General features: G+C 39.0%; 1 protein-coding gene across 1 annotated transcript in view; it reads right to left on the bottom strand.

Moving 5' to 3' along the window:
• Positions 1-3,094: 3,094 nt before the first annotated feature.
• Positions 3,095-18,788, bottom strand: part of LOC126276449 (protein N-lysine methyltransferase METTL21D-like) — a 30,062-nt gene continuing 14,368 nt past the window's right edge. Inside the window, exon 3 of the mRNA XM_049977277.1 lies at positions 3,095-3,496. Coding sequence (XP_049833234.1) covers positions 3,263-3,496 — 234 coding nt within the window. The 3' untranslated portion in view covers positions 3,095-3,262. The remainder of the gene's footprint in view (positions 3,497-18,788) is intronic.

The raw sequence follows: 18,788 nt of genomic DNA, 5'->3' as shown, positions 1-18,788 counted from the left end.
CCATCTTGTTCTCATTCTGTTGCACATTTTTCAACAACTTAACTAATGAGAGAGAATTGGAACTCTGCAAGTGTCATTTTTTTACCCTGCAACTGATCTGTGAGCAGCATGAGCATTTAAATGCACAAACCTAGAATGTGAGAAAAATATTTCTTGTTCCATTTCACAGTCTTATGCACTGATACTACTGAGCACAGTAGGAAGTCAGAACAGTCAATTGTACCTGTACTTGAGAACACTGGAGTCTATTTTTTTGTCAGTAATTCTGTCAGTATTCACTGTTTCAACCATTCATGGTGTGTTACATGCAAATACCACCCACACAACTTTTATTGCACCATTTGATAGCAATTTTCTCATGAATTGACTAAAGTCAGTTTCTCCTCATTTTAATTTATTATACAGTTTTGGCATGTTGTGCCTATTCTTATGAACAGTGGAGATGTTCCACGGTTGTGACATCTGAGACACAATCTAGGATTGAATACCAGTTGTCAACATACATAGTATGTTCCCATTCCAAATATAATCTCTTAAGCAGCGCCACTACATTGTCACTTTTTCCTAAATTGTGGGACCTAATTTTTGTGCCTGTATATGCAGTGAAATATAAGATGTACCTTGTCTGACAGTCGCAGAGCATGAATGTCTGTTCCGAATCTACCACACTTGGACGTAATAAATTGTTTACAGGATAACTAATCTTTCAACAATAAGGGACTTTTGTCATTGCAAAGCTTCTGATGTTGACTACACGCACTGCAAAAAATCTTATGAATGTATGAACTTTATCTAAATATTTATAATTTTAAACAAATTGTTGCCTCCAATACTCACAGACTTACCACTGAAGTGCAGCATTCTCAAAAGTTAATTAAAATGGTCTGCGATATAATTTTTCTGGGAACTGGAGTGTTTTAAGCTATATCTCCAGACCAGTCATCACTTCAGTTTTTTAACTCAAGCAAACAAAGTTTCTCAAATCAAGTATCTTTCCACTTTGACAATTGTCAAAGCACAGATTCCTGATTATATGCCTTTGTGCATTACATAAAATTGATTTGTTTCATTTGCTATAAAATGAAACAGATCTTTTGATGAGAATATTGTGAAAACTGACAGAATGCTTGAGCCAGTAAGCAGCTGACATTTGTGCTGGAAGAGGACTCATTAAATACAGGCTGTAATGGATAGAAATCTGTTTCCAATCTAAAGTGGCACTAAGGCATGCACTTTTCAAAAGTGGTTTGTTACTATTTTCTAATTCTTCGGATTCTGAATATCTGCTGACTGCACATCTCATAGAAACACCAAACTAATGTGCTGTACCGGCTAAAGACTTACTTCTAGATCCCACTGAAGACTCATCACTGTTTTGTCCATTGGAGAATTTATACTCCCTGTCACTCCTGGAGAGTATCTCCAGGATCTCCCTATCTGTGAAATGTTGGTGATGTGACATTCTATTGTAGAACAGAACTCAAATTAATACTGACAAAATGCACCAAGCAAGATCAAAATCTGCAATAGATGCACACTAACTATGCAGCTGGAACTTAAACACTCTGGAAGAACGGTATACAAATTCAGCACTCATCTAGAGGATGCAGGCACTCTAGACTCAGTGCACTTAATCCTGTCAGAGTGCCGGCAGAATGTGGCAAATACACACCAGCTTAAGGAAAAACCAGAGACCACACTCAAATGGATGCACAGCACCTGGGCAGCAGTGTAGCATGATGCGTTAACTTGCTAACAGCAGTCAAAGGGTTAATAGGTGAAACTAGCTGTCATAAAAATATATATTAAACTACTTCACACTGTAAATTATCTCTGAAGCCTCTTTCTCAATATGGGAATCCTGTAGTTATGCTGCCAATAATATTTCTGAAACACACAATTGGTCTTTTGGAGCTGCTCTGCATTTTACGAGAGAATTGTTCCAACCTTACAGTGTCACAGATCTCCTGCAAGTGTCAACCTCAAGTCATGCATACATGGTATCAAGCATTGTTCTGTCTTTAGATGCTGCTTGATGTGTCAAATACCATGCAGATATGACACCACCTTTAATGCCATTTGCATATACACGGTATAAAATTCCTTTATTTTGGCACTGACAACAATCTTTACTTCTGCCGGATGTAACACCTTCTATGTTATGTAAATGCTGTAAGTCATAATTATATGAGCTTGTACACTAACTAAATTCACCAAGCACTGTGAACATTGAATAAGGCCTAGCTGTAATACTGTTTCACCCAAAATAAATAAAAAGCTTAAAGCACATTTAACAATAATATGAAAAGGATAGTTGCTACTCACCATAGAGCAAAGATGCTGAGACAGATACACACAACAAAAGGACTGTCAGAAAGTGAGCTTTTGACCAACAAGACCTTCATCTCCTGTTGGAAAGACACACACACACACACACACACACACACACACACACACACACACACACACACACACACAATCCTTAAACATAAATGAGATAGTAAGGAATATGGATGTTTCCTGATGCAACAGTCAACATCTGAAAATGGTATGCAATTCCAACATCAGTCACATAATCGAGTACAAATGAGGATAATTTTACTACTTCAAACATAGGTAATAATCTTTAAAATGAACAACTGTAAGGTTATATGGTTTTGTAGGCTGTGACATAGTGGTCTTAATATCAGGGATGGATAGTCGATTTCTTTATTCCAGTGTGTCCTTCATTCATTCATGTTAGTGTACTCTTTCCAAAAATCCTCAAGAAAAGCATGGTTATGGTAGTATTTACTGCCATTAAGCTACACTGTATCATCATCTGAAATAAGCAGCTATAACAAATGTCCACTTGTATTGCAATTTAGCAATAATCCTTGATTAATACTGATTTAAAATATGATCTGACAGACTACATACTTTCCTAATAGCATATGCTTATTATCCCCCAACCCTACAGTATTACACAACATTTTGACTGAGTTAATGACAACAATGACTATAAGTGCATAGCACAATGAACTCAAAGACAATGTCACCAAATATTAATTAATGCCACCAGTTGTGGTATGAGGAATTATTTTTTCTTCAAAACTACAGAGTGAGCTTTTTATTGAAAGAGAACACCACAAATACATTAAACAAGTCACCTGATACAATGACACTGTATTAAGACTTCTTATATTCCTACAATCCAAATTACATTGTGAGACATTTAAATTGAAGGACAGAGGTATTTCTATTTCAAATACTTTCTCAGTACCTATTGTGAGACAGATTTTCTCTTTCCTCTGAGAATACATATATCGAAACTGTGAAACTCTGGATGCTGTTCTGACTCTTTGATATGCACCATCTGAAACTTTTCTTCTAGTAACTGCATAAATTTCTTCCATAGCTGAATCTGAAGCTCAGAACTTCTTAACTCTTGACAAATAATAATTTCAGTTTCATGTCCTGCTAGTGCATTGATAGTTTCATATAGTGGTTCTACCGACTGAAAAACAGAAGTGTACTGTTAATCCGTTTCCATTTATTCAACCAAAAATACACGATTTCTGTTAGAAAGACATGTATCTATGAATGAGTTTTACGGGAATGTTAATAACACAACTGATAACAGTTACAATATAGCTTCCATAGTGTTTTTGATAATTTGTGAGCAGTATATAATGTTCAAAATATGCATCAAAATGCTTGAGATTTCTATATTACATAATGTATCTGGAGACAATTACTACCAATGTAGTAAGCTTGTTGCATTTCCAAAAGCACAACTTCTCAGTTTTCATATGAAATGTTAGCTATTATTTACATTATCCTAAAAATACATTTGACAGTAAGGTTCTTATCTCAACAGTTATGCATTATTTGTATTCTTAGTCTCAAGTCTAAAAGGTCGATGATGCAGTAAAACTGTTCCTGTAATCAATTCTTATCTTTTTGTGGAAACAGCCAGTAAGAAGCCTATTGGGTTTGCATGGGATTTATTTTAGGCCAAGAGTAGCTTTAAATCTCTGAGGGCAAATAAATTTTCTATTTCTTGTAATATTTACATCATTGGCTAAAAAGAAAGGTTGAAATAAAAATACCTTTATAATATTGAATTTTCCGCAGTAATGGGAACCTCAGCAAGTTCATACTCTAAATCATAATACTTTCTGAATATATTGCATTATTTGCCTTTTAATATTATTCAGTAGTTAAAGGGAATTTCTAAAGTAACCCAGTATCATTTCCAGTAACACGACGTATTCAAAAATTATTATAACTTATAATAGAATTCACCCTAGCAATACCAAGGCATGATTCCATAATATGCATTACTGGGGGGAGGAAGGGGGAGAGTATTACTTTAACTGTTAATTGTTGTTGAATCCTATTATCAATGTATATTTTAAAGAAGTGCTGATGTGAAAGTAGTGTCCAGAATCTGAAAATAAGTTTTAGCATATTCTTGGCAATTTCAATGCACTTTCAATAATGTGTACAACTGCCTTTATGACCACAACAACAACAACAAAAAAATTGAAAAATTCGTTCAATGTTGTTAATTTCTACTCTCAAAATACTTTACAAAAGAGATACTGATATGTGTGTAAGGCACTGAATCTGGAAATACTGAATATGTAATCAGAGGGTAAGTGACATCTGCTACTGAGACTTACACATTTGGATTAACTTTAAATGAAAAAATTGAAACATATAAGGAATTAGCTAAAAGAGTTCATTAAACAATAAATATTTTTTCAGAATTTTAAAATGTAAAGTAACTGACTAGATTACACTATTTTCAAAAGATGTGCATAAAGTATGCCCCCCACCCATATTACAAGGGTTAAAGGCAATAATCAGATTTGTATCACACACTTTGAGAGCATTATCTCTTTTTAGAAAACATTTGTTTACATAGTTTAGGACAAAACTCATTTATGATTATTACACTGACTATTCATGCAGACAACCAAACATATCAAGACCTGTGTCTTCAAATGAAGAAATGCAGAATACGAGCAGATCCACTTAGTGGCATTGCTGTAGCTGGTGGGTGATAGCAGGGCAAGGTGCATGTGGTCATAAGTTAAATATGTTTTTAACTCTTATGACTGAGTCAGTAGATTCTTTCCAGACAACAGCTAGCTAGTAGGTGCAATGGTGAGAAATGCATGTGTAAGTTTTTGTTGCCTACAGAAATGTGACATAACAAATGGTTCCTGAAGAGGAGCAGAAGCCTTTTCAGTAGATGGAAATGCTCCTGTGTTAGTACTGCAGTACAGCAGAAAGAATGTGGAAACCACAACTGTTATATTTCCCCAAAAAATGGAGTTCTCTTGAATGGTTCAATCACAATGGTATTATCCTGCCAAAATATTCCAAATGTTTATTGGCTGGGAATTACTCAAGAGAATATTGTCGTCACAAAGAACAAATGGAATGTCAGATCCATTAATCAAGTGAGTAGTTATGACACGTTGGTTGGTTGGCTGGTTGTCGGAGTTACAGGGACCAAACTGCGAGGTCATCTGTCCCTTCATCTAATATGTATCGAACCAGGAATAACCATCAGGGGGATACAAAAAGCAAATCCTGAGAAACCCGATTGTAAGCAAGATAGATTAATACAGAGATAAAATCACAGAGAAGTACGAGGGAAGTTAGAGGGCATAAGGTGTGTGGGCCACTCTGCCCAGAATTAGTTGGAGGTCCCTGGAGCATGGTATGCAGTGTATGAGGACCCTCTGTTCCCACCAACACAACCTTACTGTACATTACCCCAAAGAAACGAGCAACACAGGCAAGATGATAAAAGTTTAGAAAAGGTAAAACATTAAAAATGGCAACCATAAAAGAACAAGGAGAGTAAAGGGGTGGGTAGGGAAAGGGCCAAGCCAGACTGTGAGCAAGTGCTGCCATCATCAGACCATTGGGCCAGAGCAGGCAAGGGTTACTGCTCCACCACTTCAGGCAGTCAATGAGGCCAAAGTGCCCCACCTCACAGAGATGAGTAGAAACCACCTTAAGGGGTGAAACATAAAACCAAATCACATGAATTCGTAGTTACAAACAATGAGTACCATCAGCTGTAGAATGGAATGACGACAATGAAAATTCATGCCAGACCAGAACACGAACGTGGATTTCACACTTATCGCAAGCGGTTGCCTTACCATTTGGCTATCCGTGGATGACTCATGGTCAGACCCAAGCTTCCATACATTGTCAACTATGGATCTGACCGCGAGTCGTGCATGGATAGCCAAATGGAAAGGTGACTGTTAACGATAAGTGGGAAATCCGGGTTCACATCCTGGTCAGCCAGAAATTTTCATTGTCATTCCATTCTACAGCTGACAGTAGTCATTGTTCACAATTACGAATTCATCTGATGTATTTAATAATGGCTATAGTTGCCACAGTGCTTTGTTATTGGGATAACACCAGCACTGGAATATTGTATAAAACCAGATCTTTCACTCTGGTGTCACATGCTAGCACCAGAGGTAGTGGGTCAGGAAGTGTAAGATATTCCCACAAAGCACCCAAATTTGGGCCACTGTCAGGTGGGCACTACATCGGCAGTAAGGTGAGTCCTCAAGTCAGAGAATGTGGCTGTGGGTCAGCCAAGTGTGGCCAATGCGTGGCCAACAAAGGATAGTGGATTCACTGTGAGAAGTGCAAAGGGAAGACTGTCACATATGGTCGTCATCTCCTTTATTGTCCTCGGTTTGATTGGAGAGACCAGGGCAAACCATTCTGAGTTTCAGAAATCCAACAACTGGTGATGTAAAGGCAACTGAAGATTCAGTTCTGGGACTCTCCTTTCCAAAATCGCCATCCTGATAGCCAACTTTGCCAAGTTGTCAGCATGTTCACTTCCTGGAATCCAAACACTTCCAGGGGTCACAGAAATGATGACCGGCCATCCAAGTTGATGGAGGTCAGAAGATCCCTGATAGTCATGACTAATGGGTGATGAGGGTAGCATTGGTCTATAGCCTGAAGGCTGCTCAGGGAGTCACTTCAGATTAGAAGCATATTGTCAGTGCGAGAATGAGCATGGCTAAGAGATTGTTTGAAGGCTACCACTCACCAGTGAAGACACTGCATCCATGCAGCCAGGAGCGTAGTTCACTGCACCTTGCATGTGGCTATGCAATACCGTTTCGTCCATTGTACTTTGAGACATGGCGTCAACTGACCACATGGTGTTTTGCCACCTGTACCTGGCGCTGTCCTCAAATCTTTCGGTCCAAAGGATAAATTGAGACAAATCTGAGGTCAGTGTAGGAGTTCAGAGCACAGACACTGTTACCAAATTGAAATTGAGACCCCTGTTCTGGATCTCTGTTGAGGGAGGTGAACCTCCCTACAAGAAAAAAGGAGACGGTGGTTTGGACGCTAAGGGGAGTTGCGAACATGTATGGCCCTCCACAAGCAGGATGCTTGCAGGGCTAGTTCAAAATTCTCCTGTTCAAAGTTGGATTGCACAATGATGTATCGGCTACAGTGACTGATGCTGAGAGCGATGCAAAACCACAGACCAGGCTCCCACAATCAAGACATGACAGGATCAGGGTTTGGAAAGCTGCAGAACGATAGTGAGGTCTGCACCCCAGCTAGTGTTACTGAGGCACTGAAACGTATTAACGTGCAGCCATCACCTTTGCTTAAGTTGGCAAAGATGGGAAGCCACATCAGCTGGGCATCAAGGACCAGTCCCAAAAAGCAGTAAGTCTCCACCAATTATGAAAAGCGTAAGGGGTCATAGTAGAAGTGTTCCCAATCATGATTCCCATCGAGTCTGATCTGAGTCTGGTATCATTCCGCCAATCATGTCGTCATACGAGCTACATTGGATCTACATACCGTATAAGCAAATTAGCTCTTTTTACAGCCCACAATAATTATTTCGCTCAACACTGTACGAGCAGTTCCAGTCACCATACAAGATTCAATCATAGAAATCTGCAGAACTAAGAGTTGCAACATCCTTTATCTACAGGAGACCCATAGGGGACCCTATAAATTAATGTAGTACATATGTGGCCAGTAAATGAGAGATTACATGAGAAGTGAGGAAGTGCCTTTTTTATAAGAGAAGGTCTGAAATTATCAGTAAGTCGTACCATTCATGACCAATAGTTGGGGTAATAGATAAGACCGAAATAATCTCTGTACACAAACCCCCACACAATCCTTTTAGCACTAATATTCCTCCTGTGTTACAAACACAGAAAATAGTAAGCACAGGGTCATTTTAGGGGACCTTAATTGCACAGTGCACAGTGAGGCTATAGTGAAGCTAAAGAACATGGCAATCTACTTCAGCAATGGGCAGAGGATAATTATATGTTTTTCACCCATGATCCCAAGCAACTACCATCCTTTAATAGCGGACAATGGAGAAAGTGTTACAACCTTTATCCGATTTTTGTAAGCAAAGATCTCGGCACTTTATTTCACAAACAAGTTTTGAATCCTATAATCCTTTTCACAGATCATAAAACAGACCAATTAAACTGGAAATAAGACACCACCATATGTCCATCCTGTATGGCGTAGATTTGAACTTCAGTCACTCCACAAGCATCCCCCAAGCCAGTAGAGAAACAAATATCAACCCACTCAGAGTCCTGCATGTCTGAGCAAGCTTTATACAACTGGGAGTGACAAGTGCCTCAGATGTTGCCCACTACAGAATATTTTACCTGAATAGCAATTCACCCTATCACACCATAGCAAATCTTGAGACTGAGTTTTGTGTGTGTGTGTGTGTGTGTGTGTGTGTGTGTGTGTGTTTTACTCATTGTCAGCCCCTTTCACTGAGGATTTTCCAGATTGTGTAACCCAGCCAGTAGCTACACTACCACCAAAGTCCTCTACGTCACTGAGGCACCCGACACTGGAGGTGCCTACGACAATGCGATATTCCACGGGACAATAAGACAACAGAAGATGAATGGATAGCTTTGAAAGATGAAATAATGGAAGGAGCAGAGCAACAACTAGGTAAAAACATAATGCTCAACAGGAATTCTGGTAAAAATTGTGTAGTGGCCCTCTGTTTCATTTTTTGTAGATTATGTACTATATTTATATATAATATGCACCAAAACACTCATACATAATTTACACTGCAATTTTATTTCTACCAAAAAGTGAGTTAAATATGGTCCAAAAGTAAGACATGAGGCTACACTACAGATCAATGCATTACCACAACCTCTACTTCTTCACATCCATTGGCTCTAACTCTCAACGGAACTATCACCTTTGTATCTAATGCGGACCTCCGGCTACGCTACACATCAGTCTGTCACTGGATGACACCCAACATATTAAATGTAACTGGTGAAACAAAATATAAAACAATGCAAGAAAAAGGAAAAACAGACCTCTTAAAAACTAAAACAGACAAAAGGTGCAAAATGACAAAGTAAGAATGGCTAGAGGAGAAATGCAAAACAGTAGATGGGTACATGACTATAAGAAAGGTAGATGTTGCATATAAGAACATTAAGAAATCTTTTGAGGAAAAAAGAGCAGCTGTTTGAACATTAAGAGTTTGGATGGTCAGCTAGTACTCAGTAAAGAAGGGACAGGTGGAAGGAGTGGGGAATGAAGATGAGAAGAGAAACATGATAGTGAACGAAAAATTTGACAAAACACCTAAAGGCCTAGGTCAAAACAATACCTGCTATAGATGATCTCTCAGAATTATTAAGATCTTTGGTAGAACCAACCACGACAAATTGGCTTCTGCTGGTATGCAAAAATGAGACAAGTGAAATATTCTCAGATTTCAAGAAAATGTAATAATTACAATATCAAAGAAAGCAGAGAGAGTTGAGAGTACCACCCAACAATCAGTTTAGCAATAATGGAAATTCAAGGGTGGAACAGTATGTAAAACAAGGGAAAGGCAACTACTCAATATAGCAGACTGGTGTCTGTTATATAGAGAGAACTGAAATCAGTTTTTAGTAGCTTTTGAGTACTGCATCTTTTTCTAGTACAAAGTAAACATATTCATATTGAAATATGGGTGGACAAGGGTATTCTGTAGGTTGGATGGGCAGCAGAACCCTACTTTGGGTAAAATGTGTAAGATATCCCTCATCTCAGGGCACAATGAGAGTAGTTGATTCAATGGTGAAAGATGTGTTTGAGAGTTTCAAAGGAAGGACAGCCAGTAGGAAGACCTGTGGGGGTTGCGTGTGTGGAGATTGGGGAGTAGGTAAATAGTAGGTGTGCAGGGTTTGCTGGTGTGTGGAGGGACATGGTTTCAGGTGTCAGATTTTGTGATTAACCTAAGATCTTGAGGTGCTCCTGGAGGCAATGTTGGACTTCTCTGATGTTTGTAAGGTTTGTATGTATGGAAGTCAGGAAGTTGGTGGAGACCCTCAACCAAACAATCAGAATCGCAGTGGTGCAAACTTTGTCCATAGAAAGGATGATAATGTCTGGATGGGTTGCCAGGTTAGAGATAACTGTGTGTTCACAGGAGTGGTGTTTGACTCACCAGGGAGAGGATTGGGAAAGGAAGGTGAAGTCATGTTAGAAGTGATGAATCTCCAACTTCAATGGCCTCCCTACTGGTTGTCCCATTGTGGATAGTTACAGTGCTCCCACACTATCGTCTGTAAGCTCCCATCCTACATTCAAGACACTGTTCACTTTATTCACAACCTTTCCACTGTTTCTGTCCTGCTATCTATAGACTCCCTGGAGGCCAAATCTTTGTACAAATCATTGGTACTGCAATGGATACTCTCATGGCACCATCCTACACCAACTTATTTATGGACCATCAGGAGGAATCTTCCCTATTTGGTCAACACCTAAAACCCCATGTCTCCTCCTTATTCACTGATGACATTTTTATAAACTGGACTCATTGCAAAATCTACACTTTTTCTCCTATAACCTCAACATTGCTTCACTCGGTCCTTCAGCTGAATGGACCGTTGATATCGATCTCCACCTCTCAGATAGTTCCACTATTATTATATCAAGAGCAGAAGCCACCAACATTATCTCCACTTCAAAAGCTGTCACCCATTAAATGTCAAAAAATCTCTGCCTCAGAGGCCCCCCTTCCCCCACCAAGAACGCCGCACCAGCAGTAGAAAGCAGGCATTGTCAAAATATACCCATAACCTTATCACAGCTTTGTTGACATCTATAAACAGATCACCCATCTATCTCCTCATCTTACACCAGCATACCTGTCAAACCAGCACTCTGACCAACACTCCTCTGATCATCCTGGCCTTGAACAGCTCAACCACATCCTTCACCAGGACTCTCACTACCTCTCGCCTTGTTCAGAGATGAGGAATATTCTACCAATGGCACCAAAACCAGTGTTCTGCTGTTCACCTAATCTAGAGAATATCCTAAGCTAGAGAATATCCCTGTCCATCCCTATCCCAATCCTGCTCCCCATGTGTTGTTCCATTGTGTATGACCCAGGTGCAAGATCTGTCCCATGTACACACCAACCACCTTCTGCCACTATCATATTACCGTCATTTCCTGTCCTTTAAAATGAAGTGCCATGTGTGAAAGCAGCTATGTTATATACAATCTATGCTGCAACCAGTGGCAGCTGGTGCTCACTTTTGTTCATCTACATCTACATGATTACTCTGCAATTCACATTTAAGTGCTTGGCAGAGGGTTCATCGAACCACAATCACACTATCTCCCTACCATTCCACTCCCGAACAGCGCGCGGGAAAAACGAACACCTAAACCTTTCTGTTCAAGCTCTGATTTCTCTTATTTTATTTTGATGCTCATTCCAACCTATGTAGTTTGGGCTCAACAAAATATTTTCACATTTGGAAGAGAAAGTTGGTGACTGAAATTTCGTAAATAGATCTTGCCGCGACAAAAAACGTCTGTTTTAATGTCTTCCATCCCAACTTGTGTATCATACCTGCCACACACTCTCCTGTATTGTTGGTGGGGACCAGATAAAAAGTTAGTAAACTTTATAACCAAATTGATCTGAAGTGTTCATTATATAACCTTCATGTGTGTCATACTGATTAAACACTTTCTAAAGACCACCACCTTCACTGGTTTTTCCATGTCTTTTTTTTAAGTGTGTGGGACAATGCTGTGGTGAAACATTTTATTGAATAAGCTATTTGGGTGCAATCTGAAGTTCGCCAGCTCACATTTTGCTGATGTCCACTCTTATTCTAGTAGTGTTTCTGTAGTCTAAGTGTGGTGTTAAAAGCAAAATGATACAACTGTGGGAGGAAGCATGTAACTTCTCAACTGGGAATGCATCAGAGCAAATATAGAGCCCCTCCTGGCTTTTGCCATATGGCCAAGGGCAAAAGCTCTTGGGAAAACCTCAGCTAGAAGTGGTTTCATGAGTGTCTTACCAAACTAGCGTGTTAACTAATGGAGGTTACTATCCTGGCAGGTTACTTACACAGTAGCTGTGCAGGCCAGTTCTTCTGACTGGGAAACAAATCAATTACTCTGTTGTTAAAGTTTTAAATTACACCGATTTCCTCCATATGAATGGAACAGCCAGAGTGTTCATACTTTCCTGACCCATATGATTCCGGGGGAAGTTTTTAATTCTTTTTAAAGTGCTGAAACTGTACTCTGCTTATATTGTTTAAAGAGGTGTAGTTAGTACAATTTGCAATGTTTTGTGCACTTCAGTGAATAGTTCTTCAAAGCAAAGTTTCACCAGAAATGTGACCAGCTCACAAACTGAAGTAATGCCTTTAAACATATCATTGTGGCAAATGACTGACAGTTATTTTTCACTTAATCATGGAAAATAAAGAGAGTGTAACTTAATGATACAGTATTGACTAAAGTGGATGGGAAATGATCACTGAAAGACGCAAACTTTTTTGGATCAGTAATTTCGAAGCTACTAAAGACATGAGAGTTTTTGAATCTTCCTTTGAGTTCGTTGATCACAGTGTCATACACTTCTTTGGCATCTGCTGTCAGATTAAATTCAGTAATATACTTGGAATGTTTTCTTGAAGGAGAAAAATATTTATCTTCAGGAATTCAGTACCTGTCAGTGTTCTATCTTATTTCAGAAACAGCTGACTCAAAATGATGTAATGCATTGCCTCTAGTCATGGTATCTGCATTCTGCATCCAAACTGTGTTATAAAAAATATCAACAGGTTTCATAATTGTGTAGAAAAAAAATTAGAAGGAACAAAAAGTCTGAATTAGGAGGAAAATTTCTTAAAGCAAATGCTTCTCTTACTGTAATATCATCCCCACAATCTTCTTGCTTAATCTTATCAAAATATTCCAATGAGTGTAATTTGTGTTCTTGAACATTAGTTACTATGCGAGGCTGGAAATCCACCTTGTTGAAGAGACTGAAGAAATTCTCTTGTTGCAGAGCGTCAATGACAAATCACTTTGCTTAGGTGATTAGGAGAAAGACGACGTAAATCCAGAAATTTTCGTGAAGAATAACCTGTAATACCACAACCCTTCAGGATTCTATATCCTTTTATCAGTCTCATCCCCACTCTTCTGAAGAAGGCATATGTATAATATCAGTATGCTACTTTGATTTGGTCTTCTCTAGTTACCTGGATGTGAATACACTGAAGATTTTCTTTTGCAGCAAATTAATAATTTGCATTAATTTAAGCTATTGTTTTGACACTGTTTACATTAGGCTTCACCAACATGCAGATTGAGGGAAACATGTTGAGTTAAAAGCTGATACACCATCACAATTTGTACATTATAGAAACGTCAGCCACATGGTAGGAATAAAATTACTGTTATAATTACGAAATAATTAACGATTAAAGTCCTGATATTTTTAGTCAATAAAAGACAGCTATTTTTATGTTTTCAAACTAAAAACAAACTGTATTTGTATTGGAAATATGACATGATAATTTTTCAGCCATAATTAGGCATACTAACATTTTAATTTGTGTTAGTTAATGGAATTGTAATTACAACTCTATAGAAATGTAAAGTTTTATTTGTACAAAATTTAATTCATTGAATCCCGACCTTTCATTCAATAAAAGTAATCCCTCTGTTCACCTGAAACTGATAAGATGATTATCCTTTAAGTAAGCAGAATGATATTTGGAAATTAATTAAATATATCGTTGTAATTTTTCCCGAGGACATGCAGCTTTACTGTATGGTTAAATGATGATGGCGTCCTCTTGGGTAAAATAGTCCCCCATTCGGATCTCCGGGTGGGAACTACTCAGGAGGACATTGTTATCAGGAAAAAGAAAACTGGCGTTCTACGGATCGTAGCGTGGAATGTCAGATCACTTAATCCGGCAGGTAGGTTAGAAAATTTAAAAAGGGAAATGGATAGGTTAAGGTTAGATATAGTGGGAATTAGTGAAGTTCAGTGGCAGGAGGAACAAGACTTTTGGTCAGGTCATAAATACAAAATCAAATAGGGGTAATGCAGGAGCATGTTTAATAATGAATAAAAAAATAGGAGTGCAGGTAAGCTACTACAAACAGCATAGTGAATGCATTATTGTGGCCAAGATAGACACGAAACCCACGCCTACTACAGTAGTACAAGTTTATATGCCACCTAGCTGTGCAGATGACGAAGAAATTGAAGAAATGTGAGATTAAATAAAAGAAATTATTCAGATAGTGAAGGGAGACGAAAATTTAGTAGTCATGGGTGACTGGTATTCGGTAGTACGAAAAGGGAGAGAAGGAAATGCAGTAGGTGAATATGGATTGGGGCTAAGAAATGAGAGAGGAAGCCGCCTGACAGAATTCTGCACGGAGCACAACTTAATCATAGCTAACACTTGGTTCAAGAATCATAAAAGAAGGTTGTGTACATGGAAGAAGCCTGGAGATACTGACAGGTTTCAGATAGATTTATATAATGGTAAGACAGAGATTTAGGAACCAGATTTTAAATTGTAAGACATTTCCAGGGGCAGATGTGGACTTTGACCAGAATCTATTGGTTATGAAATGTAGATTAAAACTGAAGAGACTGCAAAAAGGTGGGAATTTAAGGGGATGGGACCTGGATAAACTACAAGAACCAGAGGTTGTACAGAGTTTCAGGGAGAGCATAAGGAAACAATTGACAGGAATGGGGGAAAGAAATACAGTAGTAGAAGAATGGGTAGCTTTGAGAGATGAAGTAGTGAAGGCAGCAGAGGATCAAGTAGGTAAAAAGACGAGGGCTAGTAGAAATCCTTGGGTAACAGAAGAAATATTGAATTTAATTGATGAAAGGAGAAAATATAAAAATGCAGTAAATGAAGCAGGCATAAAGGAATACAAATGTCTCAAAAATGAGATCGACAGGAAGTGCAAAATGGCTAAGCAGGGATGGCTAGAGGACAAATGTAAGGATGTAGAGGCTTATCTTACTAGGGGTAAGATAGATACTGCCTACAGGAAAAGTAAAGAGACCTTTGGAGAAAAGAGAACCACTTGGATGAATATCAAGAGCTCAGATGTAAACCAAGTTCTAAGCAAAGAAGGGAAAGCAGAAAGGTGGAAGGAGTATATAGAGGGTCTATACAAGGGTGATGTACTTGAGGACAATATTACGGAAATGGAAGAGGATGTTGATGAAGATGAAATGGGAGATACAATACTGTGTGAAGAGTTTGACAGAGCACTGAAAGACCTGAGTCAAAACAAGGCCCCGGGAGTAGACAACATTCCATTAGAACTACTGATGGCCTTGGGAGAGCCAGTCCTGACAAAACTCTACCATCTGGTGAGCAAGATGTATGAGACAGGCGAAATACCCTCAGACTTCAAGGAGAATATAATAATTCCAATCCCAAAGAAAGGAGGTGTTGACATATATGAAAATTACCGAACTATCAGTTTAATAAGTCACAGATGCAAAATACTAATGCGAATTCTTTACAGACGAATGGAAAAACTGGCAGAAGCCGACCTCGGGGAAGATCACTTTGGATTCCGTAGAAATATTGGAACACGTGAGGCAATACTTACCCTACGACTTATCTTAGAAGCTAGATTAAGGAAAGGCAAACCTACGTTCCTAGCATTTGTAGACTTAGAGAAAGCTTTTGACAATGTTGACTGGAATACTCTCTTTCAAATTCTGAAGGTGGCAGGGCTATAAAATACAGGGAGCGAAAAGATATTTACAATTAGTACAGAAACCAGATGGCAGTTATAAGAGTCAAGGGGCATGAAAGGAAAGCAGCGGTTGGGAAGGGAGTGAGAAAGGGTTGTAGCCTGTCGCCGATGTTGTTCAATCTGTATATTGAGCAAGCAGTAAAAGAAACAAAAGAAAAATTTGGAGTAGGTATTAAAATCTATGGAGAAGAAATAAAAACTTTGAGGTTCAACGATGACATTGTAATTCTGTCAGAGACAGCAAAGGACTTGGAAGAGCAGTTTAACGGAATGGATAGTGTCTAATGGTGGATATAAGATGAACATCAACTAAAGCAAAACGAGGATAATGGAATGTAGTCTAATTAAATCGGGAAATGCTGAGGGAATTAGATTAGGAAGTGAGACACTTAAAGTAGTAAAGGAGTTCTGCTATTTGGGGAGCAAAATAAGTGATGATGGTCGAAGTAGAGGGGATATAAAATGTAGACTGGCAATGGCAAGGAAAGAGTTTCTGAAGAAGAGAAATTTGTTAACACTGAGTATAGATTTAAGTGTCAGGAAGTCGTTTCTGGAAGTATTTGTATGGAATGTAGCCATGTATGGAAGTGAAACATGGACTATACCTAGTTTGGACAAGAAGAGAATAGAAGCTTTCGAAATGTGGTGCTACAGAAGAATGTTTAAGATTAGATGGGTAGATCACATAACTAATGAGGAGGTATTGAATAGGATAAGGGAGAAGTTTGTGGTACAACTTGACTAGAAGAAGGGATCGTTTGGTAGGACATGTTCTGAGGCATAAAGGGATCACCAATTTAGTACTGGAGGGCAGCGTGGTGGGTAAAAATCGTAGAGGGAGACCAAGAGATGAATACACTAAACAAGATTCAGAAGGATGTAGGTTGCAGTAGGTACTGGGAGATGAAGAAGCTTGCACAGGATAGAGCAGCAGAAAGAGCTGCACCAAACCAGTCTCAGGACTGAAGACAACAACAACATTGTTGTAATGATAAAACCTGTAATTTATAGTCTTAATAGAAACAGATTCTTTCCTGTCTTTGTACGAAATTATTCACTTATTTCATGTAAATTCTACGTAATTTGGGAAGATGTACATAAAAGTTTTAATTGTTGAACCTACAAATTGTATTATCTAACAATGCCAGTAATTAACTGTTCAGGCTTTCCCGGCGAGATCTTGACATGTGGAAAAATTGCGGGTGCGGACCGCGAACGCAACGCCCGACACAGGACGGGCCTGACAGCCGCCACGACTGCACACGGTGGACGAGGCGAGCACGGATATCCGTGGAAGCACCAGGGAAGTGCCAACACCTCAGGAGCAGTGCCAAGCGGGCGCGGACCACGAACAGAATGCCAGAAAACTGCCACGACCACAGATGGTGGACGAGCTGGGCGCGGACGTCCGAGGGAGCACCAGGGAAGAGAGAAAACATTACAGGCAGCGCCAGGCGGGTGCAGATGGCAGAGAGAGCACCCAGCGCCCTCTGAGCATAAATACTGGACGATATCCTCCAGTACCGCAGTATCAGTTAGCACCTGAAGAAGGCAACGAGTTACGTGGTTGAAATATTGTGCCGGAGGGACACAAACATCCGGCAGTAGACCAAATTTTTCAACATGTCAATATCAGTAATTGTTTAAAATCATATAAATAGAGGCAATTTGTAAGCCACATATCTCTGTTGGAGTTCACTTTTACATCAGTCATGAGACAGTGTTAAGTCAATTTTATATGTAATTCGCCACCCAACATCTAGTGTGCAAAATAAAACTCTCTGTGGAAACAAATTCCTGGAGCTTATTCCTGCCATTGCACAATTCCTGAGTGGCAATGCAGTAACATCAAGGTGAACTTATGGCAGCATTAAGAAGCAGCACTCCGGATTACACAAGGTACATATTGTTTATTTGGTGGAGGATATCCTTAATATGATGTGGTATTCTGTTTTCTTGCGTAAAGCAACGATACACATCCCAAACTTCACCATGCAAAAATCATTTTTTCACCACATTATACTACAAACCTGAGAGACTATTTTTTTATCACGAGCATTCTTACTAACCAAATTCATTTGGTATGCACAACAGTGGACATACTTGACATATGGGAAAGTACTCCACATTGGAGTCTGTACGCCACCATAACTACCATTCATTACTGGGGCACCACTGTATGCCTGAGCAATGAGTTTTTCTTAAACACTGAAAGGTTCCAGACTTCTTTTTTGGACCTCACTAAGCCCATATGCTGTCCTATCATTAACATTTTCAAAGGAAAGAATCAACAGGTTTGCTTCCCTTAATATACCACAGTATGACAAATTGACTTCTGCATATATCATCTGTTGTTTCATTTGCCTGCACAGAAACAAATGTGGCAGCATTAATGTCTTTAATCAGTTCTTCAACATAAACTTGGTACATAAAGTATAAAAGTTCATTGCGTACGATGTGTGATGTACATGTGCATACGCTAGTTCTATAACTGCTTAAGGGTTCATCTAACATGAAGTCAAGATTTCCTAGAAAAGGTAACAAATCTAAGAAATTGCTACAGCTTGCTGACACTTTCATCATTGTGAGTGTTTTGTGCTGGCTCACGAGTTCCACAAAACATTAACCACTCTACTCTT

The sequence above is a fragment of the Schistocerca gregaria genome, chromosome 1 (assembly GCF_023897955.1).
Source record: "Schistocerca gregaria isolate iqSchGreg1 chromosome 1, iqSchGreg1.2, whole genome shotgun sequence".
Lineage (NCBI taxonomy): Eukaryota > Metazoa > Arthropoda > Insecta > Orthoptera > Acrididae > Schistocerca > Schistocerca gregaria.
Note: the sequence above shows the minus strand (reverse complement) of the source record. Positions and strands in the feature narration are given on the sequence as shown.